This window comes from Haliotis rufescens, unplaced genomic scaffold (genome assembly GCF_023055435.1).
Source record: "Haliotis rufescens isolate VD_foot unplaced genomic scaffold, xgHalRufe1.0.p SCAF_5, whole genome shotgun sequence".
Classification (NCBI taxonomy): domain Eukaryota; kingdom Metazoa; phylum Mollusca; class Gastropoda; order Lepetellida; family Haliotidae; genus Haliotis; species Haliotis rufescens.
In genome coordinates, this window is record NW_025964223.1 from 21,016,489 (window position 1) to 21,039,242 (window position 22,754).

Consider the following 22,754-nt stretch of genomic DNA (forward strand, 5'->3'; position numbering starts at 1 on the left):
ATGTCTCATTTACTTATATGGAGGGGAGAAGGTAGATGGAATGTCTCATTTACTGTACATGGAGGGGAGAAGGTAGGTGAAATGTCTCACCACAGGTAGTACCTGCCTCATAAGCATAAGCTCTCATTGATTTCTCATCGACTTCTCTATCTGATTTGAATATACCAAATCGAGACAATCGACAATTTAGGAAATTATCGATTTGCAACCCAAATTGTATTTTCGTTAATATTTCTGCATGCTATCTTCTTTTAGGACCCTGTGTTGTTTACGGGTCCGTTAAGGCTGAACCTTGACCCCCAAGACCTGTACTCGGACCAGGACATCTGGTCGGCCTTGGACCACACCCACATCCGCCAGTTTGTCGAGTCCTTGCCTGACCTTTTGCAGAGTGACTGTGGAGAGGGAGGAACCAACTTCAGGTAGGCCCTAATGATTATGTGTAGGACGCATTAAGCTTTCCTAATTGTTCAGTTACAACCTGTCGTTGTCACTGAACGTTAATGTGCAGACCAAGGTCGCCAACATTATATATGATCCTTGGTTTGCTCTTTCTGTTATTTTTAGGTAACGGTCTTTGTGCTCTCCTATCCCTGAAATTCCATTGACACAGCTCAGTATCACTCCAGCTCTCTCTCTCTCTCTCTCTCTCTCTCACACCCCCCCCCCCCCCCCCCCCCCACACACACACACACACTCACACATACATACATACATACATACACACACACACATATATACACATGTATATATATACCCCTTAAAAGAAGTTAAGGATCACCCGATTCTTTCATAATGGTAAAGTTAATCTGTCATGACATGAGAGATTAACTATAGTAATATGAAAGAATCAGGTGATCCTTAAATTCTTTTGAGTAGTATATAATCAGTTTCCCACACAAGCTGCCATGGCATCATAATCTAGGGTGTTGTCTCTTGTTATATGATCACTTATGCTTACATCGTATCCCAGTGCGTGGATCGATTACCATGATGTCAGTCACTGGATTGCCTGGTCCAGACTCGATTATTTACAGACCGCCGTCATATTGCTGGAATATATCTGAGTGTGGCGTTAAAAACAACAAACAAACAACAAGAATGTGTGTAATTGGAGAATTATTTCCCACACTTGGGCGTTGTGGGTTGTTTTCAAAAGGCAACTGCAAAGTTCCTTGGACTCCACAACAAGACAACCGTCTCGCACCGCATTGTCACTATAAAAGGTTTCGTGATTATCTATTTATGATACAAATATTTATTACTCTGGTGTCTGTTGAGGTGATGGTTAGCAACTACAGCAATCATCTCGTGAAATGACTTTATCTTTTTAACGATTTACAAAGTATACAAGCAGTTGTACACCCTGAAGGTAAATAAAAGCACCTTGATGAAATATAACACATCTTTCTAGTTCTCTTCTGTTTTGACCAAGTCAAACTACTTTTGAAACAGTTGATGACTGTTCATGACTAATTTATTTATTAGTGTCGGACAACGTCAACTATTCTGTATGAGCAGAACGCTCTTGAAGAAATCCAAGATCCTTGTTCTGGACGAAGCTACAGCAGCCGTTGATATGGCAACAGATGACCTGATCCAGCAGACCATCAGGTCAGAGCTCAAGGACTGCACGGTGCTGACCATCGCCCACAGACTCAACACGGTCATGGACTACGACAGGTGGGTGAAATTGTAGATATTGCTGAATGTGCTAAGGAAAGTATGTAAATATATAAGTGTATGAAATAGTTGTAATATGTGTCATTTTCGAGTTACCAAAGTCAAAAAGGGCGACAACTAGATCTTCGAATGAAGCAGTCATTCTTCTTGTCCATGCTCTTGTTCTGCTAAATATGAAGTGATTAACCGTTGGATGTATTTCACGGTAATGATTAACACAGTACACAAGTGTATTATTATGGAATAAGACTGTTAGTATGGAAGTAATATGAGGGGAAATGGGGTTTAACATTGCGATGAAGGTTATTTCATTCATATAGGGACGTGCAAGCATGTGAGGGCACGGCTTCTTGTGCTAGTCTGGACTAATGTCGTTTTTTATGTCCATTGAGATACCGTGTTGCAGTATAACATTGAGGTCCCATTCACACATGATGATGACACCGAGCTGGCCAGTCCTTGTCCATTATCCCTTTAATGCCCATCTCCCCGAGGCAAGAGAGTTAATTGGCTTTAAAAGTCCAGTTTCCACCCTTGTCGAACTAGCCTGGAATTCCTGGGCTCGATCGTAGCGTCACCAGTGGCTATTACCAGTTATTTCCCTTCTAAGCCTCTCCTATGGACCAATGAGATTCCACCTCTCGTATCACTTGCATTTGCTTCAAACAAAATGGCGGCGCCAAGTCAGGACGATCTGCTCGATAATCAAGATCTATAATGTGATCAAACGGGTCTTACATCGCGAAATGCATCACGTGAGCACCTTGATTGAAAACATGACAAGATTTTGAAAATATCTGTTGACAACGAGTTGGCGTTGCACATGCTTCGCAAATCCTGCAATCGACCGAAATCTGCATGACAGTTTATGAACCGCATTTCGATTTCGTTGTGCGATATTGATTGGACTATGCAGACTCGTTAGTCCAGCCAAATTGTAACTCCATAATACCAGCCAAGTTCGGCAAGGGTGGAAACTTGACTTTTATGGTCAGTTAACTCACTTGCCTCGGGAAGATGTTTAATGCCGAGCGCGAGGCAGATTAAAAACAAGTCCAATCTGTTGATGTCTTTTGACCGGGCAGGGAATCGAACCAACAACCGTACGCTCTCCGGGCAGACGAAACCACTTAGACGGTCTTGGATGGAAGAAAGGGAATGGTAGAAATATGTAACTTTGAAATTAATCTTTCAGGATCCTAGTCCTGGACAACGGTTGTGTATGTGAGTTTGACACACCCTCCTCCCTGCTGCAACAGCCTGACAGCATCTTCTACAACATGGCCAAAGCTGCAGGGTTGATCTCGTAATGTTCAGAGAGTTGACAGAAATTGTATGTTGCAAAGAAGAGATTGTTTTAGATACAGTACGGTACTCTGTCAGTGTTTGACGTGATAGACCGAAAACCATTCCATATATTAGCTCTGAACGTGTATGGTTATTGTATAATAATACTTGGAAAGAATTAAATAATCACTTGATGTTATCAATCTTTATGGTCCTTCAGGATGTTGACATATATTAAACTACAAATACAAATTCACGTTTTGTTTCCGGGATTTCTAGGACAATACTGGTATTCCAATCATTTTTCGCACAGTCTAATAATGGTTATCCCAGCATTGTAATGCCGTGATTATGTCATTCGAAATCAGTAACACAAACATAGCACATGTCATCATTGCCAGTAAATACATTCTGGAATTCCATCTACGTGTTTTGTTGGCATATACTTTTTAATAGCAAGCATCTGCTAATGGTTTTCGTCATTTTAATGGACACAGTTATATATGTTATGTTTTGAGTGATCCCACTGGTACCCAATTTTATTATAACGTACTGCCCTTCGTCGGCAGAATTTTATACAGCTTAATATATATTGTTGATGTCAAATTTTGTTTCGTCAAGATATGGCTGAAATATTGCCGATGTGACGTTAAATCTTAACTCACTCACTCACTATTATAACGTAAGCAATAATGCAGATACCAAATCAGTCGAGGCCACCTATGATGCTGCGCCTTTAAACTGATCCAGTAAGTCACTAGATAGCACGATAACCTCCAATAATGAATGTTATCTGTACCCGTCCCCAAGTCAAGTTTCATAATGACATCACACACCAGAGCTCCGTTGTCATCGTTGAAAATTAATATGAAAAAAAAACATATTGAGGGAGTAGGCACAGTTGATCACCATAACAATGATGAAGTAAAATCATTAAAACTGATAAGTTACTTTACTAATTTAGAAAACACCCAGTTACAATAACCATATAGCCAAGGAAGTGCAAAATTGGAAAGGCATAATTTAGACCCCACCGCTGTCAAGGCAGGGGTAAGAAACCTACAGCCCTTCAAAGAGGGGTCTCTCTCGTGAGATGGACATCTTGAAAGTACATGACCCTGTGACTAATGGTAGTCCCGACACTGACCATACAGTGAAGAGGCTGTGTCCTTTTGGTCTATTTTTTAATATCTTCTTTTTTGAAACTGCTTGACACTGATTTTCCTTCTAATGATGATAGCATATTTTGTTCATATAAATATGAATTTACTGCTGGTCATTTTGTAAAAACATCATTTAAAAAAAATCAAAATTCGCCGAAAAGTAAATCTTCAGAGGAACCACAAGGATTACAAAGTTGGAACTTTGTATGACTGTAGATAGGTAGATTCAAGACTGTTCAAGGCATCGTGAATTTTTCTAGGAATGAATTTTACCAAATATTCTTAACTGATATTAACATTGGTGGTATTGCAAGTTTAATTTTTCCTTAATTGATGTTCGCTACCATAATAAGTTTAACGCCTCATCAAATAAAAACTTTTACTGATATACTATTTTTACAAAGTATACAAAAACTATTAAGAATTCAGTTATATTAAACAGCTTGTCTTCAGAAAGCATACATCCAAGAACATAGAAACATTTTGTGAGTCATAAGAAATATATATATAATGTTATTAAGTCCGAGGCCAACACGTTTATTAGATTAAGGTATTTATGTTTTTATCACTAGACTTGGTATATGACTTCATATTGGAATATGATAACTTCTTTAATGAAAAGGTGTCGGTCAAGATTCTAATAGAGGAAAGGCAGTGATGGGACATATCTACATATTCTAGTTTATGAAGGTTTGTCTCAGATACATGTATGTACAATATCCTCAAACTGTGTGTCGATGTTTGTTACCATATTTTGGTTATGTTAATAAAATACATCAACATCCAAGGTTTATCCTTTGTAAAACCCTTTGAAGAAGTCATATACAGAATCTGTGTTGAAACAACAAGTGTATATGTAGCGTAAATGTTATTGTACAGTATTTTTACAATTATTAACCGCAAGTTACACATTATTACGTCATCCAGTGATTGGATGTGTGGCAGCTGGCTATCTCTTCCACCTCCATAAGTATTTGACTAATTCGTTTCATTGATAGATTCGTTTATTCACAAGGAATCCCTCGTGCTTAGTATCGCAAAGTTGAGCAAACTGTACTTTCTGTATATACAAGTAGTCTTTTAATTCATTCCCATATTCTTTGTTTCTTATGCTACATGTTATTAGTTTCTTATTGTTCTTAAATAAATCTGTTCCCGTTATCTTTTCATAGTAAGGTTTTCCTGTACATTTACAAACAGTTATATTGAAAGATTCCGAAGAACAACTGTTTATTGTTCGAGCTATTTATATAATTACCTTACAGAATACAACCATTTTTTTCTTTAATGTACTATAGGTACAATACAAAAAAGTAACACTCTCTACAGTATTATCATCTTTGACTTGACTTGACTTCAAGACCTGAAGACATGTCCATTCCTCTTTGGTACTGGATTTCAAAACGCCATAAAACCTAATACAAAGAGAGATATATTGCTGGATCCAGCTAATGTACCACCAAATCCCAGTCTCAAAGATTAACCATAATCCTTAATACTTTCAAGGAAGGACTTCCTTTCTATTAACAGAAAGTATTTGAGGCACGTGGAATTAATACAATGTGGATTCTCAAAAACTCAAGAATCAAGAATGTTTGCAATCTCAGAAAAGAACCAAGTGCTTCTGTTTCAAATATACTTACCAACTTTGTATATCACCATCACTTGATCCTATTTGTCACTAAAAGTTAATATAGTTACATATTTATCCTCAGAGGTTCAAAAATTATAGCACATCTGAGAAAAAAATATGTAAAATGTTGGACTTCCTCATTGATAACATCAAAGAAAAGTTTGGGTTTAAGACATTTTGGCAAGAGTCAGGCAACCCTGTGGGCACCAATAGTGCTCCCCTTCTTGCTTTCTTTATGCATATGAACATGAGTCGGATTGGTGAAGTCAACGTAACGTAATTTGGCCAAGAAGTGAAACGTAAGCTTCAGACATATGGATGAAATGATATAATTAAATAACCACCAAATAGCCAATTCCCTTCCACTAACTTACCCACCTGAACTAGAAATAATGGAGACCAGTGAGACCGCCTCATGTGTTTCATGTTCAGATCTATGCATAAAGATTCAGAGTGACAAAGACTTCTTTACAAAACAGTATGACAAGAGGGGTGATTTCAACTTTCAAATATTCAACTTTCCCTTTATGGCGAGCAATATTCCTGCAGCTCTAGCGTTTGGTGCCTACATTTCACAACTTTTGAAGTACAATAGAGCATGTTCCGTCGACAAGATTTCAAAGAACGTCATACGACTGTTGCTCAGTTGTTTGATCAGGGTTACAACATTTAAGGCCTCAGTTAAGCTTTCATAAAGTTTTATGGTAGACATGTGGAGGACATTTCTAAAATTGACGCATCAGTGCCAAAAGAAATGTCCAATGCAATTCCCCATGTTGACTTTTACCGTATGTTCCCGTGTTTTCATCAGTTGAACAATTGACTCCCCTTTGCATGTGTTTGTGTCATGTCAGCCCTTCAGGTGGAATGACGTTCGATACCAAGGGCAACCATACGCATGTTAATCAACACCATGCCACCAAGATGTGTTGCATGTATCGCCAACATGGTGGACACACCAGATATTGATCTTCACGCCCGAAATTAATTTTTCAGACATTTTCACAATTATTTCTTCAGTTCCCTTATTTCATGTCGGAAGTAAAACTTGGTTATTATTTGCAAGCGACATGTGTTGGTTATTTCTACAGACAGAATAAACGAGAATGTGTCCCACTCAAAGCAACAGTGCATGCAATGATAGCCTTCAATATTTGGTCACAATTAAATATCAAAGTTTATTTATATCTCACTGTTCTTTTCATTTGCCTTTTCTTTTTTTCAGTCTAAAGACAAGAGCGGTCTGTTAACGCAACAGTGTCCTATTACATTTGTCAGACCCCCGTGGAGATTTCAGGTTAGAATATTGTCCCCAGGAACATATACTTCGTGGCCAAATGGAACAATTGTTCTTTGTTGATTGTGTGGGCCTTTGCTAAAAATATTGCAGTGTCCCAGTATTTCAGTGTTAGCCTGATGATGGGGGGAAATCAAAAGATGCAGGGTCAATCAATCAATCAGTTTATTCGGTAATAAGGCCTCAGGCCCACGTACATATATATACAAATTAGTTTCACATCAAGTGCTGCATGAAATAATATTTACAGGTAAGAAGAAAGAAGACAGATAGCATTTTTAACATAATTGGCTAAGTTCTCAAGGCGGTTTACATCAGAAGAGTTTAACATTCTAACCAGTGTGTCTTTACGATTATTATCAGTAATGAAGTCTAAATATGGGAAATATTTTGAGCGAATATCTTCATAAATAGGGCAAACAAGAATGAAATGAATTTCATTTTCAACTGCCCTTAACTTGCACAATGGACAAAACCGATGTGTCTTATCGATGCCATCCCTCCTTCCTGTGTTATGCATAATTCCCAGTTCTCCAATACGTAAAAGGGTAAGCATACGTCGCTTTTCTTTTGATAATACATTTAATAGATACGTTTCAAGTGATAATGATGCAGGGTGAAGCCAATGAAACCGAGTAACGAGTGATAAGCATTTTCAATTATGATTATCTTTTCCAAAGAAACTGTTCTTCTGTGTCAAGGAACTAACGTTACCGGTGCCAAACAGATATTTGTATTGCATCAACAATATCCTCTGTATTACTGTGGAAAGCTACGATATTCAGATTGTTCCTCAGTAAGGTTTTGCTCAATGACGTCAGTTGTGCTTGATGTAGATGGAACAGTGTACCTTAGTTCAAGGATTTGTACAATTGACAAGAGCTCATGAATGTCTATGGATAGTAATAGTCTATTTCCCCTTCAAGAGCAAGATTCTTTATCGTAAGGATTCGACCATTTTATATTCGGGGATAGGGAATTTTTTTTCGAAAAAATACATTGTACCATAAAATTCTTGAAAATAATATTTATGCCTCCGACTGCTAAAAAGTAATTTTCTGCCATATGAAAATACATTTTTGCAATTTAGTTATCAAATATGTGGTTTTGCAGCTGAAGCGGGGGAAGATCTAGTCTCCATACAAATCCCATGCAGCATGCTGGTATTACATGTTGAAGACGTCAATTTTTATTCTTTCAATCCTTCTTTGCAAATACATTTTCAGGATAAGTATCATGACATTCAGAATAAGCTAATTTTTAAACCCCTTTGTACTAGATATTCTCAAAATATCGACAGTAAGAAATTCACAATTTAATAAAAATGACGTTATTAGAAATAATCTTTTGAAGAGTATACTCCTATGAACTGTTTGTTTGTTCGAGTCTTCTTATAGCCGATATTATGTCAGCCACAGAAACTTCTTGTCCCGTAGTACATCTGCCAAATCCCGATTGTATCTGCCGTAAAAAGTGTCCAGTAAGACACGGGTTTTTTCAAGCATGGGTTCTATACTTCTCTTCTTCTTACTGACATTGCGTTTAGGCGCATTGGCGATGTAAGACAACCACTCTTCAGTGTAATCTGAAATACAATGTGCCTTTGTATGAGTTATCCTAAAGTCGGAATATGTGTATGTCAGTAGCTGAGTTGGTCTGGGGAATTATGTTGACATATCCCAAACACGTAATTATGACAATGTTATCTTTCCTTTCATACTTGTTTATATTTCATGAAACTAAGCATCGTTCATCTGCGTCACTAATCGAAATGAAACTTACGCAGCCGGAAAGAAAAAGATAAAAACTCACTTAGTTTCAAATAGTTGTACACTTTTCTCAGCCGAGCGTTTGGGTCTTGATCGTGGTCCTCTGTTCGCAAGATAAGGAATTGCTCTCTTGGAAAAACCTTCAGCCATTCTCGCATGTAAACTGAATAGCACCCTAAGAAAATAAAAGTCTGTGAAAGAAAAATGCGAATTGTAATATGCGATAACGACATCAGTTTAACTCCTCATAGCATCACCACGTCATTCAGCATTACAGATGTACACATAAGTTAATATATATCACATCTCTGAACTGTTCACTGGTCAAGAGATATTTCCTACCTGAAGTGTTCGTGCTATCTCCAGGCTGTACAGACATTGTTCCACTGTGTGGTTCTTCATGCAGGTCTCCTCGATCTGAATATCTCTTGTCACGGCTTCATGGAAATCCTCCGCTGATCTTCTGGTCCGCATCATATAGTCAGAATACAACCTGCAATGATGTGTTCTGGCATACACGCAAACGTAAATACTTTATGCATATATGTTATGTTTAGATAGTTAGCCAAATCTGTTTTACTGTCTCAATTCTTAAGTTATAATATAATACTTATTTAAATTTTAAAGGACTGATATTTGTTGAATAAATACAAACATGTCTATGTATATTGATTGCATTTGGTATGTTCATGCAGTGCAAAGTTATTTAAGTATGTTTAGGAAATGTACAGGTACCTTCAAAGTAGTACTAATTTGAAAAATAGTCAATATTTGTTTGTAGCCTTCAAATCAAAACAAGATCAAACGTTGAATTTCCACAAATATGAGATAAGTTTTCAATAGTGAGTAAGTGAGTTTAGATTTATAGTCACATCGGCAATATTTCAGCCATATCGTGACTAAATCAAGTTGTTCAGTAATAATAAATATTTATTGATTATAAAATCTGTCGACAAAGGAGAGTAAAAGTACTAGCTTATCACAGGTATAGACTTTAAACTAGTATGTAACCATAAAAATTAACTATTTCAAACGATACATCATAAAAATGGGCTAGAGATCACCAGCAACTAAAGTTAGGCCACCACACTAGGGGCAATGGGGACGTACGGTACATCTGCTTCCTGCATGGTACCCAAGCAGGATTAACACTATCCCTCTGGCCACTAAGTCTTGGGATTGTTAGAAAGTTTAAGCCCAAACATTTACAACCTACAATTATTGTACGATTAAAACCATGGATAATGAAAAATATTTTGAATGAAATGGGACTCTTAGGGGGTACAATTAATTTACGTAACTTCAACCACCTTTGAAGATTCTGTCAAAATACCATTGGATACGACCCGTAAATATCCGGGTAGTTAAGGTCTTCAGCAACCCATGCTTGCCTTAAAAGGCGACTATGCTTGTCGTAAGAGGCGACTAACGGGATCGGGTGGTCAGGCTTGCTGACTTGGTTGATAAATGTCATAGATCCCAATTGCGTGGATCGATGCTCATGATGTCAATCACTGGCTTGTCTGGTGTAGTCTCGATTAGTTACAGGCCGTGCGGCGTTAAACAACAAACAAACAAACAACCATTGTATACCCCTTCTTAGAGGTCATGTATGCCTACAGATTATGCTGTAATAAGCTGTTTGTGTGCTAATTTCATACGTAGTGACCATGACCTTTAAAGTCTTTAGATCATATGCCTGAAGGGTCAACCGTTATTCACACACCCGTTTTCAAATAAGTATAAATCCAGCCATTTCCCAAATAAAAGCGAAAAAGGCAAAAGAAATTAAAGATCTGAAATTTCTGCTTAAACAATCCTCTCTGTGATTCCGACCATATCATAAGCATGTGTTTATGAATCACTATCATATAGCGATATACCTTAACATTATTTACAATCTTTACAGCGGCCTTGAATTGTGTAAACCTGATAAAAACGGTTTTAACAAGAATGATATGACGCACTTTGAAATTTTGGTATAAAGAGCATGCTCGATTTAATCTGAAAAGTTGTGAAAGGTGGGCTGGAGCTGTTAGAATACTGCTCGAAATAAAGGAAAAGTTGACAATTGGAAGGTTGAAGTCATCTCTTGCAAACAGTCTCATGAAGAGGTTTTTTGTCACTTTGAATCTAAGCATAGATCTAAATATGAAACATACGAGGCGTTCTCACGTATCTCTTTTGTTTCTTGTTCATGTTGGTAAGTCAGTGGAAGGGAACTGGCTGTTTGAAGGTTATTGAACGACGTGCATATCAGATCATCACTATAACTGACTAAAGTTAAACGTCTTGGCCAGAATACCTTGTTTTGAAATTCAGATTCATGTGCAGAAAGAAACAGATCAGCAAGAAGGGGAGCACAATTGATGCCTATTTCTGGTCAAGATGCCTAACCCCCAAATTTTGCCAGATTTTATCAATGAGGAAGTCTCAACATTTCATATATTTTTTCTCAGTAAACTTTCCTTTTTGACAAATTGTCCTGAACCTTTGGAGACAGATTTCACTAGATCTATAGTCACCACGTATTGGTGCCTCATGGATCAAGATAATATGCCTTTCCTTAAGTTTCTCGTGTGGTGTGAACAAAGTTGTAATATCAAATATTTTGACAAAATTAAATTGTCTAAAATACATTCTGTGATTATACAGAAAAACCCTCATAGATTGTATTTAAGAATATGGTTAATCTTCGAGACAGGTGGTACAGTTGATGGACCCATCAATACATATTAATGGACTTTTCTTTAGGATTCAGCATCGGACCAAAAGTACTAATTGTACTGATGGGTTGTTTTTGCAGATTTCCTTCTCAGTAAACATACTGGTCTTTGACATGTCATTTATACCAAGTTCTTTGATAAAACAATTTACGCTGTGATGCTTAACTATAATGGTTATATTACTTGAAGCCTTGTAAAAGCTAAAATCAAACGTCTTTATAAAGAAATGTGTTATGAACAGTTTCTAAACACGTGAAAACGACACAGTGGAGATTGAGATAGCAATTATAGCTATCAAACCCTTACAAAAAAATGTAATATTATTATCCATTTTATTTGACCAATAACATACATATCTGCAGCGTAATGTATACACAGCAAGAAAAAAAGACATGCATATGGTCACATTTCAATATTCCTTTTCCTAAAACACACAATGTCTGCTTGCAGGGATCAGTAGGTCAGTCCCTGTAACTAAGCTGTTTTGAAGTCACGGCATGCATATTTGATCTGGGGATAAGTTGGTCCCTACATGAGGCTTACTTCTTTGAGAGGCATTTAGAAGTTGGAGTATTAGTAAGGAAAAGATACAAGGATGAACAACGTCTTTGTTACAGTTAGGAGCTACGTTTCGGTGTAGGTTCTAACACCGTTATCAAGCAACTGGTGTACAGAGTATGGTTGACAAATATATATACAGTTATGAGGGAAGTGGTTAAAAGCGTTCGCTCGTCACGCCAAAGACCCGGGTTCGATTCCCCACATGGGTACAGTGTGTGAAGCCCATTTCTGGTGTCCCCCGCCGTGATATTGCTGGACTATTGCTAAAAGCGGCGTAAAACCATACTCACTCACTCACTCACTCACTCCAGGTAGGAGGCAGTGTTTAGAGAGTAGAGTTATTACTGACTTCAGCAATAAACGTCATACTCTAACTCATTTACCCTACAGTATGCGACTGTTAAAAAAATAACTATGTGTCTGCAAACACAAAATATGTACCTACCTATCAGTTGGATTTCTGAAGAGGACAATGAACTTCGGATCTGTATACACGTGTCTCATGAGATGGGGTGTCAGAACCACTGGTTTCTCTAAACCTGCATTTTGTGGAATTTTTGGCCATCCTCGAAAATCACAAAAATCTTCAGGAGTTGCCTCACCTAGACGAATAGACATAGTGCGAGAGTGAGTTATATCACGGCATGTTTGCTTCATGTTGGAGGAAACCTGACGCTTAAGTGATGCAAGTCTCAGACATTTACCAGTTTGTTGAAACCCATGTATACAATGCAGACAAACCTAGAAATATAATCGTACTGCGAACAGGTAATTTTCAAATATGTCAAAATATTCATGCGTGAGTGAGTTAAAATTTACCGTCGCATCGGCATTATTTCAGCCATATAACGACTCAAATTATTCATAAAATATATTCATCAGGTATATTTACCTGTAATCATGTTGTGGTAGCCTGTGTCTGTAGTTGTATGTTTTATCCGGAGCGCAGCAGTATCGAACTTTTGTTGAAAGCAGCTGAAGTTGCATGGTGTCCGTGCTCGCATGTTATGTTCATAACCTGTGTAAATGTCAGATGATTTATAATCTACTGTTCATGGGCTGCATCGAAATCTTTTGTCATGAACAAACATGTTCTACCGCATTTTTATATTGGGTCAATAACATTGACGGTACTCTTCCCACTTTTTCCTGTATGTACCTTTTCTAATGAATTATACCAAATCAAATTAACAAAGATAACATGATAGGTGTTGGGGGTACAGGCAAATACATTATAATTTTAAACAAAAACCTCCAACAATCCCCAACGCTGAGAATTAAGTCCTATATGGTGCACATCATGTTAATTGTTATGTACCTCTCAAAAGCACTAGGTTTCCAGTCGCCCTGCAATTTAATAAAAAATGGGTAAACCCCAAGCTAAAGGCAGAAGGAGCTGAGGTCCCTCCAACATAAATATATGCTATGTGCAGTGGCACAGTAACCACATATTTGAAGCACACTTTTCAAGGCATTCGTTAGAAGTTCACTGATGTTGGGTGTCAGCAAAGGCAATCAGATGGTTACTAACAGGTAGATCATGCTGTAGATGTCTTAGGCGACCCCGGTGCCTCAGAGAGAGGATTGGAGAGTACACGCTGTCCAAACTGATAGTTTTAGTGTCTAATAGTGACAACCACACTTGCCATCTTGCTATTCCAGGTCTTGTATGTAGATCTGTTTATTTGAGATAGAGTTATGACGTCTGGGTGGTAGTAGGGTTCATTGTAGGAGAATGCAGTTAAATGCAACTGGACAGGTGTACAAAAAACTGTAAAGGGGATTAGTAAAGTCCAGTTTTTAATTCATTTCTAAGAAGATTTTGGTGCGATCGGCAGCTTTTGAACATGTTTTTTTCTTTACGTCCTTTCATGCCTTGACCAAGCCAGTGATCATTCGATCAATGCATTGCCATGGCCAGCAAGGGGATACTTCATAGGTTCAGTGATCTAGCAGCACAAGCAACAATATTGAAGCACTGTCGACAATGTTGTCCGCACAGGTGTAAAGCCAAAGTATAGGCAGAATCTGAAAATGTTGTCAGCCTGGAAGAGTTTGTCCGCTTGGTTCTATTCGCATGTGCTAATCTCTTGTACATGACAACTTCATCATCTGACTGGTAGATATGTCTACCCAGTGTCAGCTGGATTAACGAAGCGAATGACATGTGGTCACATAATACATGAGTTACCATACTATTTTCCAGAGCCAGTTACCTTTCAATATGCAATATTCACTTTCCAACCAAACCAGATGACAGTATATAAACGGCATATGGGTTGGATGATAAACCCTTATTGGTGTTGTACATATAACACTATTATATGTATATATAGGCTATGATATGTCGACCTGACAATGTGTGACCCCAAGTCCCATTTGGTGTAAAGGGCAGAATAGCTGTGAAAATTCTATGACTGGAACACTGAAAATCAATGGTGACCCCAGGTGTTCGCGAATAGGATAAGCACATCCTGTCCTACCGGTGGCACAACACTCACATAATAGCCACACAATAGTCATATAATTTACATAAAACAGTAAGTGTTTATTGCCTGACGCCGCACAACAGTACTAAAGCATATCTGACTTCGCTGCCGCATTGACATGATGACGTTTGTATCGAACACTGTTACAGAGGTGCATTGAGCAGAGCAGAAATGTACGTCACCAAGTTGAGTTTGCCCGTCTTTGATTCACATAACTAAGAGCAAGGTTAGATTTTGCATAACGCTATCAATCTTCATCTCAAGAAATACACAATTTTGCGTAAGGGGTGCAAAGTTGACTGTGAAATCTGGAGTTTCCACAGCTATTTCACACTCGTCTGCTGTTGTTTCTACGATTACTCGAAAGTCATCAAGGTACACCATACCTTTTAATTGTTGAAATATCTCCGGAATCTTAGCCGCACCAAAAGGTATCAAACATTTACGTAGAGTATCACAATCACTCAAATTCCCATTCAGTCCTAGCGACTGATAAAAGTCCTGGTCTACTGACACGCTCCTATAGGCGTTCATGAGATCTATCATGTATATCCAGTATATGGTTGTAGTGCAATCAGTTTATCTCTTGCATCTAGGTGACATCTGTTGGTGGTGCTTCCGAAACTGAAAACGCGAAGGTTTAACTCGAAATCGGTACATCTAGAACTAAATTGTCAAACCAGTAAATTACCACACAAGATCAATAAACAATCGACAAAATATTTTGAAATACACAGGATAAGGCTTACAATCATTACGACAATACAATGTTAGGGCCTCTTGCACAATAGTCACGCATAAGTCACAGTTGAAAGTTCTGGATGAGACAGGAGCTGCGGTAAATAGTGTTGGAAGCAGGCAGAAAAGTCGGTGTTTTCCGATAGGTATCCCTTCAGCATTGGGCAAAGTGTGTGTGTGAGTGAGTGGGGTTTAACGCCGCTTTTAACAGTATTCCAGTTGTATTACGGCGTGTCAGCTTAATGTGGGAGGAAATCCCAAAGTGATGCAGGTCTCAGACGTTTACCACTTCGGTGAAACCCACGAGCACGGGTATGGTGCTGACAAACCTAGAAACATAATCGGGGCGAACCGGGATTCGAACCCACAATCATAGGTTTCTGGCGTGCCTAAGCCTCCTGCAAACAGACGTGACGTAAATACAGGCACTTAATACAGGTAGACTGATAGTGAATACCTGATGACGTTTCGTATGAATTCTGAAAAATGTCGTATGGATGTTTCTTGCTGTCCTTGCGGGTGCTGTATTTTCGGAGCATCATAACTCGTTGATGTCTATTTGCCCATTTCATGATTACACACGCTATATTTGACATATCTTCTTGCCTTTTTCACCAAGCTTGATATATAGTTGGGTAAAGTTATTTTTGTCCGTCAGAGTATATAGTGGATGTTTCTGTTTGTGACTTCTGACCAATTTAAGGGTGCACGCGTTATTGGGTAAACAGTGCAAAAAGTAAGGGAAACTGGCACAATTCTGGGTCCGTGCTGAAAAGGGGCTGGAAGTTCTGCAATCTCAGAGAGGAACCAAGTTCAATTATGTGAAAACATTTGATTTTTTAAGTTTGTACACCACTATCAAGCACGACAAACCAAAGGAAGACATCAGCTCTAGATTCATGGGGGATTTGGGCGGGTAGGGCAAGTGGTCAAAAGCGCCAGGCCAGCAAGCGGCAGGTCCTGAGATCGTATCAAAATAGTGACCGGGTTGTTAATCAGCCTTGGGACCAACAATATTTACAGGTCTTTACAGTATTGTCAATACCCTTAGTGTACAGGACATGCACCCTGTGCACTCAAAAGAACCCACTCGTCGAATGGTAGATGACTAGATGGTGAAAACACGAATACGTACATTTACCCGAAACACAAGTGTCAAAACGTCTGATGTCACCCTTGGTAAGTGACTTCTTTCAAATGTACCTCTGTTCACCCAGCAGGAAATAGGTACTAGATATGTAAATTGACATATAAAAAAAACCTGGAGCGGCGCCAGGCAGCTAGGGTTGTATACTCCCCAGGGAGTTGAGAATGCAAACGGACCCACTGGTCGGGGACCAAATAAAACCGTATTAGAAAAGACACTAGTACCTGGATGTCTGCGGTATATAAATGTATATACAACAAACAAACATTTGTCACTAAACACGGTGACTAATGATATAAATCTCTCAACTTCAAATGCAAATGTCACCTGAAGTTAACCGAGAAAACAGTATGTGAAATGCTGAACTTTCACAAGAAGAACAAGAAGTTGTTCAGGTATATCGTTCTAGAATGGCGAAATAGCCAATTACCTTCCACTGATTTACCCACCTGAACAAGAAATAATGTTAATACCAAGTATTAGATCAAAGATAACTGTTGATGACAAATACTATGCAAGATCGTTGATGTCTGTAACACATAACTTTCCGATTCACTTTGCACATCTTTGACAGGCGTGGTCGTGTCTTGCTACGTCGAAATAAACGTCAAGCTAATGTCAACCTCATGACACAATTGCAGGCGGATGATGCATTCCCAATTCTTTCATTATTACCATACAACAGTTACAAGGAACTAATATATTTTACAATTCTGAAAATTTTAAGTTATCTCCGTGCAGACCATTTGTGTTATTTAAAATATACTGGCCCAAAAAAGAAACGCATAGCTGAAATCTGGTTTTTTTAAAACTTGACTGTTATTAAAGATGAAGGCTTGAACTCAATGTAAATGCCATTGCTAACTGGGAATATTGACCTTACACTAATTTATTGCACCCGAACACAACATTTGGTGACTTGTCGCCAAAATACAGCATCTTGAAACCAAACTGATAGAAATTGCATGGAGAAAAAGCTGTAAGCATGCTGCACGTGCAAATACGGCTTATTAACCTTTATACCGATGGGTATAAAAATTTGGCAGTCCTGCTGCGAATCACTCTCCGATGTTCTGTATACGTGACTCTCATGATGCCAAGACTGAATGAAGACTGTAGAAACAGAGCCATTGGACGTCATAAGTAGCCAGGCACTTTAACGTGAGGCAGAGTACCATTTTTCGTATGTGGCAGTGCTACAGACTCCACAACTCTACAAGAGATCGACCGAGAATAGGAAGACCCAGGGTCACAACTGCGGCGCAGGACCGCTTCATCCGGGTGTTGCATCTTCGCAACCGGACAATCAGTGCAGCATACACAGCCAACAATGTTCCTGGTCTTCGTAGAGTCTCAGCGCAAACCTTCAGAAATCGTCTAAGACAGCATGGGATACGGCCAATGAGACCATATACAGCGCCGATTCTGCGGCAACATCATCGTCGTGCACGTCTGCAATGGAGCAGAAATGTTCTACCATGGACCCTAGTGCACCGGAGAAGGATATGGTTCAGTGATGAGTCGCGGTTCATGCTGTATCGCCATGATGGCAGGATGCATGTCTACAGACGGAGAAATGAACGCTACACTCGACACTCTATTCATGAAGACGAGCGATACGGCGGTGGAAGTGTCATGATGTGGGCAGGCATATCCGTGATTGGTAGGCCAGATCTGGTGCACGTGCAGGGAAATTTAACTGCTGTAAGCTACCGTGATGAAATCCTTCAACGTCATCTTTTTCCCGCCATTGACGTCAGCAGAGATTTTCCAGCAAGACCGCATACTGCAGGTGTTACCATGAATTATCTTGCCCACAACAATGTTATTGTGCTGCCATGGCCCTCCAAATCGCCTGATCTAAACCTCATCAAACATTTGTGGGGTCTGCTAGACAGACGTGTACGACGCCGACAATCTCAACCACAGACGCTTCAACAGCTGAACCATACATTGCAGGATGAGTGGAGAAGGATTCCACAACAGATTCGACGACTCATACAGTCCATGTCCAGACGGTGCAGAGCTGTGATCGATGCTCGTGGTGGTAACACCCGGTACTGACTTTGGCACAGTGCCATCACAGACACAGACGTCCCTTGGAACATTAAAAGACTGTTTGTGGTGTAAGAAACATGTACCTCATCCTGTGTAAAATTTGGTTGTTGTATCTTCATTATTTATTGTGTAATCCTATTTCATTAAGCATGTAATGAAACACTGATTATTCTGTTGTGCGTTTCTTTTTTTTGGCCAGTGTATTTTCAAATTAAGTCGTCGTAACCGTGACCCTTTGGGTCCTCGCCTATACCAGCATTTGTCTGAGAGGTATGTCTATAGTGAAACAAATAAATTGTAAAGACCGATCCTACTGGTTTATATGTACCAATACACTTTGATCATCAGTGTTCTTAAAACCCTTGTCAATCATTCACCCATCCACACACAGAAGTATTAATATAATGCTTGCATTACCATATCTGCTACGGCACCAGTAAAAGATTTCCTTCTGACTGAAACAATCATTGCATCCGAGGACGTCTTCATGGGCCCTTAAGCGGTAGGCGAGGTCTGTGGTTCCCGCCTTGCACACACCCAGAATATGGTAGTAAGGGATGCACTTGAGACGTAACTTCCCTTCCTCTTTCGCGTACCAGCAGGGGTTCTTAAATTCCGGCAGATATTTGGGTCTCTCCTATGATTTAAAACAGAGCATTACAAAAGGCTGATCATTCATGTGTTTATTTTCAATTGGTAACTTTAAAGTCATCATGGGTGCTGTCAAACCATATGCCAGTAAATGGGCCAAAATAGAAGAGGAACCTGTTGAATGTCTTCAAGTGTGGGTTTAGGGAAATGTTAGAATGATCTTGTAAATGTCAGAATGCACAAACTGAAAAAGAAGAAACAGAATTGGAATAAACCCATTCTGTCCCAGCTAGCTGTTATACAAAGTCTGGCTGCCCTACACGGAATCTTTGTGGTTGTTGCCACTGACAAGAACTGAAATAGCATGACCATCATATGTAAACATCACAACATGAATCGTTTGATCAAACAACTCGACATACGTGACATATCAAACAAGCATGAAATATTCATACTAGTATCCCCCGCCAATATGACATGCAATGCATTAGCTCCTGTAAACTATGTTCACTGGGCCTTTTTGTAAATGGCCTAATTGCAGCACTAAAAAATGTTATTACTGGTGTTGTTGAGCCATCTGCAGTTTTTGATAGAATATGTAAGTGTATTTGTAATGAGTAAGGATGAGACATATGGACCAACGACTTCTTTATTACAATTAGGAGCGATATCGATGGTCTCGGTGTAGATTCTAACACCGTTCTCGAGCAAGTACAGAGTATAGTTGACAACAATATATACAGGATAGGAGGCAGTGTTTATACAATTGAGTAGGTTTAAGATCAGTTACACTGTTGTATTTGTAATTAGTTTGTTTCTGCATGAAGTTAGTCAGTGAATGCAACAACCGTGCCCATGACACTTTTGGAGGAACATACACACAAGCGATGCAGAACTTACCAACAAGAAAGGAAATGTATTCAATACTGCGAGATGACATTATGTGCCAAGTTTGGTGAGGAATTAGTCAAAGTCGTTGCCATGGAAACTCGAATTGTTTTATTTTTTTTAATCCCAAACTATCAAAAGGCACCAGTTCACCACTAGACCTATCTATGTGCCAAGTTTGGTGAAGACATATGGTACTGTTTTCAAGATCTGCTCCGGAAAAGAGGACCACCGCCATTTTCAGTCTAAGTCAAAGTCGTTGCCATGGAAACTCGAAATGGTTTTCTAAAATCCCAAACTATCAAAAGGCACCAGTTCACCACTAGACCTATCTATGTGCCAAGTTTGGTGAAGACATATGGTACTGTTTTCAAGATCTGCTCCGGAAAAGAGGACCACGGCCATTTTCAGTCTAAGTCAAAGTCGTTGCCATGGAAACTCGAAATGGTTTTCTAAAATCCCAAACTATCAAAAGGCACCAGTTCACCACTAGACCTATCTATGTGCCAAGTTTGGTGAAGACATATGGTACTGTTTTCAAGATCTGCTCCGGAAAAGAGGACCACGGCCATTTTCAGTCTAAGTCAAAGTCGTTGCCATGGAAACTCGAAATGGTTTTCTAAAATCCCAAACTATCAAAAGGCACCAGTTTACCACTAGACCTATCTATGTGCCAAGTTTGGTGAAGAAATATTGTACTGTTTTCAAGATCTTCTCTGGAAACGAAATGTGACGGACGGACGGCATCCATTCCTATTTCCCCTTCCACTTTGCTGCGGGGGATGATAATGCCACATTTAAGGCCTGTATGTTAACTGAGAGAGAAACCTGACAAAACCATGCACCAGTACTATAATCGTTTGCTTGACTCTAAACACTGACGATAAGTCCATTCCTCTTTTGTACTGGATTCCAAAGCTCTACAAAAAACACACGCATATGTACCAACTCCCTGTCTCAAAGGAAGGACAAAGGAAGTGGAATTAATACCATATGGAGTCTCAAAAGCTCCCAGGATTTGTTTTAATTTTTGAAATCTCAGAGGAGAACCAAGTTCAATTCTGTCAAAAACGCCTGAGTTTCAACTTTGTACACCACTATCCAACATAACACACTTAAGGAAACACTTCATGCCTTGATCCATGGGGCAGTTGTTACTAAACATGGGGATGATAGATATATTGTTACATATCTGTCTTCAAGGGTTCAGGACAATTTGTCAGGAATTAAAGCAAATGTCATCGGGAAGTTTACTGAGAAAACAATATGTGAAATGTTGAACTTTCTCATTGATAACATCTGTGTCATGATTTGGGAGCAAGACATTCAGGCAATAAGTTGGCATCTGCATGGGCACCAACTAGGATCCCCTTCGTGCAGACAAGAGGGGTCACTTCTTCTTTTCAATAGTCAACTATCCCTATATATATTTCATTATTCAAGCAGTCTAGCCTAACATACGACTTCTGGTGAATTTGAAAAGAATTGTGTATGGTAACAAATATGTGAAACCATCATTGCATTTGATTATATTTCATTTAGACAATAACAGCCAAAGCGAACGAGGTAAGTTTTAGCTTGACCAGTGTGATATTTTTAGACACGGACATTCTGTTCAGTTATAGGAAAAAAGGATGAAGATTTTACATCTAAATGTCGTTTTGGAAATTTAAGATAGTAATTATCATGGAAAAAGGCATAAAGCACCTCTTGTAAAATACTAGATAGCGTTTGATTAGTGAACACACAATTCTTTATCATGAATCTCCTCAATAGAAACTTATGATATATTTTCTCCAGGTGGTTGTAGCAACGAAGCAAACTCTTTACATACCATACAGAACAGATCTTCTGCCTCATGTGGCCCTGCTCCCACACACTGAATGTCAAGTTTCACTGATGTGCCGTTTACTCTGTTTGCTTCTGGTACATATCCATGTGTAAGCATGTGTGGGCTGATTACACGGTCCATTCGACTGCCATACCGTGTCACAAGATACAATGAAACACACAGACCCAGCATCAATAACACCCATCGTCTTGATTCCAACCTCATCGTGACTTGCTGGAAAGAGATACATGTTGTGAATTTACTAATATGTCGAAATATGTTTCCCCACCTACGATACTAGTACTAGGGGGCAACGTTAATATTATATAACCGGATACAGACGTTGTGGGTAAAGGTTCACTTTAGGCAACATTTCCGACCGGATGGTTAACACATTATTTGTATTATCACTCTTTGTTAGTGATAGCTAAATGAGGCGAACCGGATCATTCACTCAACATTCATATTACACAGCATGTACAAAGCTAAATGAGGCGAACCGGATCGTTAACTCAACATTTATATTTCACAGCATGTACAAAGCTAAATGAGGCGAACAGGGTCATTTACTCAACATTTATATTACACAGCATGTACAGAGCTAAATGAGGCGAACAGGGTCATTTACTCAACATTTATATTACACAGCATGTACAGAGCTAAATGAGGCGAACAGGGTCATTTACTCAACATTTATATTACACAGCATGTACAGAGCTAAATGAGGCGAACAGGGTCATTTACTCAACATTTATATTACACAGCATGTAAAAAGCTAAATGAGGCGAACCGGATCGTTCACTCAACATTTAATTACACAGCATGTACAAAGCTAAATGAAGCGAACCGGATCATTCACTCAACATTCATATTACACAGCGTGTATATAGCTA

At 39.0% G+C, this 22,754-nt stretch overlaps 2 protein-coding genes across 2 annotated transcripts; one reads left to right on the forward strand and one right to left on the reverse strand.

Moving 5' to 3' along the window:
- LOC124122993 (multidrug resistance-associated protein 1-like) lies at positions 1–3,028 on the forward strand. The gene is made up of 4 exons (XM_046486218.2): positions 1–72; positions 256–422; positions 1,489–1,683; positions 2,879–3,028. Exons 1-4 carry the CDS (start codon positions 1–3, stop codon positions 2,991–2,993), a joined length of 549 nt encoding a protein of 182 aa, XP_046342174.2. The 3' UTR covers positions 2,994–3,028.
- Positions 3,029–9,156: 6,128 nt separating this feature from the next.
- Positions 9,157–19,035, reverse strand: LOC125373232 (carbohydrate sulfotransferase 15-like). The gene is made up of 4 exons (XM_048384229.1): positions 18,969–19,035; positions 13,012–13,137; positions 12,565–12,721; positions 9,157–9,325 (listed from the first exon to the last, which is right to left on the reverse strand). The coding sequence occupies exons 2-4, from the start codon at positions 13,121–13,123 to the stop codon at positions 9,157–9,159; spliced, it is 438 nt and encodes a 145-aa protein (XP_048240186.1). The 5' UTR covers positions 13,124–13,137; positions 18,969–19,035.
- Positions 19,036–22,754: the final 3,719 nt, after the last annotated feature.

Excerpts from the sequence above, each read along its gene's own strand:
- LOC124122993 (XM_046486218.2), top strand. The coding sequence starts at position 1 with ATGTCTCATTTACTTATATGGAGGGGAGAAGGTAGATGGAATGTCTCA. Across the intron at positions 73-255 it reads CTGTACATGGAGGGGAGAAG|GACCCTGTGTTGTTTACGGG; the intron begins GTAGGTGAAATG and ends ATCTTCTTTTAG. Across the intron at positions 423-1,488 it reads GAGGGAGGAACCAACTTCAG|TGTCGGACAACGTCAACTAT; the intron begins GTAGGCCCTAAT and ends TTTATTTATTAG.
- LOC125373232 (XM_048384229.1), bottom strand. The coding sequence starts at position 13,123 with ATGCGAGCACGGACACCATGCAACTTCAGCTGCTTTCAACAAAAGTTC. Across the intron at positions 12,722-13,011 it reads CTACCACAACATGATTACAG|GTGAGGCAACTCCTGAAGAT; the intron begins GTAAATATACCT and ends CTATTCGTCTAG. Across the intron at positions 9,326-12,564 it reads TTCAGAAATCCAACTGATAG|GTTGTATTCTGACTATATGA; the intron begins GTAGGTACATAT and ends ACATCATTGCAG.